The sequence below is a fragment of the Nestor notabilis genome, unplaced genomic scaffold, assembly GCF_000696875.1.
Source record: "Nestor notabilis isolate BGI_N333 unplaced genomic scaffold, ASM69687v1 scaffold8748, whole genome shotgun sequence".
NCBI lineage: Eukaryota > Metazoa > Chordata > Aves > Psittaciformes > Psittacidae > Nestor > Nestor notabilis.
Window position 1 is genome coordinate 58769 of NW_009941559.1, and position 730 is coordinate 59498.

At 45.6% G+C, this 730-nt stretch overlaps 1 protein-coding gene across 1 annotated transcript in view; it reads right to left on the bottom strand.

Annotated features, from left to right (window-relative positions):
• The window catches only part of OTOL1 (otolin 1), a 4118-nt gene extending 3674 nt beyond the window's left edge, over positions 1-444 (bottom strand). Inside the window, exon 1 of the mRNA XM_010020969.1 lies at positions 432-444. Coding sequence (XP_010019271.1) covers positions 432-444 — 13 coding nt within the window. The remainder of the gene's footprint in view (positions 1-431) is intronic.
• Between the last annotated feature and the right edge of the window lie 286 nt (positions 445-730).

The window sequence follows — 730 nt, forward strand, 5'->3', positions numbered from 1 at the left end:
CCTCGGGCTGCAGGCCTCGGGGTGGGTAACTCAGCTCTGCCCGGTGCTGCCAGGAAAGGGCTTTTCCCCATGAGAGGGGTGAGAGGGGCGTGAGCGGCACTGTCACCCACTAGCTGTAAGGGCTTTGTCTTTGTGGTCTTCACAGCTGGGGTCACCTTCACTCCTGCATGCACAGCAGTAACAACCAGCATCACAAATGCTGAGACAGGCCCCAGTGAGCTCCACATGTCGACAGCTGTAGAAAAAGACAAACATAATAATTAATTGCTGCACAGCACCCTTTTGCATTCACGTGTTCCCCACAAAGCCAGAAGACCTGTGTGAGTAGTGTCCAGCACACATGGGCATCTGCATGGAGGACTACATTACAAAGTTTCACTTTTTATGGGTAAAGTAAAAAGCAAAGTTAGCAAAACCTCCTGCCTGCTCACCCCTATTGACCATTGCGTCGAGCTGCTCCTGTTAGCAGCTCCTGGTAGGTGGTTGGAAATGATCCCATGGGTATCAATAGAGATTCAAAGGACTGACTGAGAGTTGCATGATCACTGAGACACCTGATTTCTGATGGATGATTAGGAATAATTCAGTAATTATTTCATATTCCAACACAACTGCACAATATAAAAAGCTCTGCTCTAAAAGAATAAATGGAAACAAAATGAACATCAAGTATTCCAAAATTTTTATGATGGTATTTTCTTTGCTACTGATTGATTTTCCAGACTTGTAT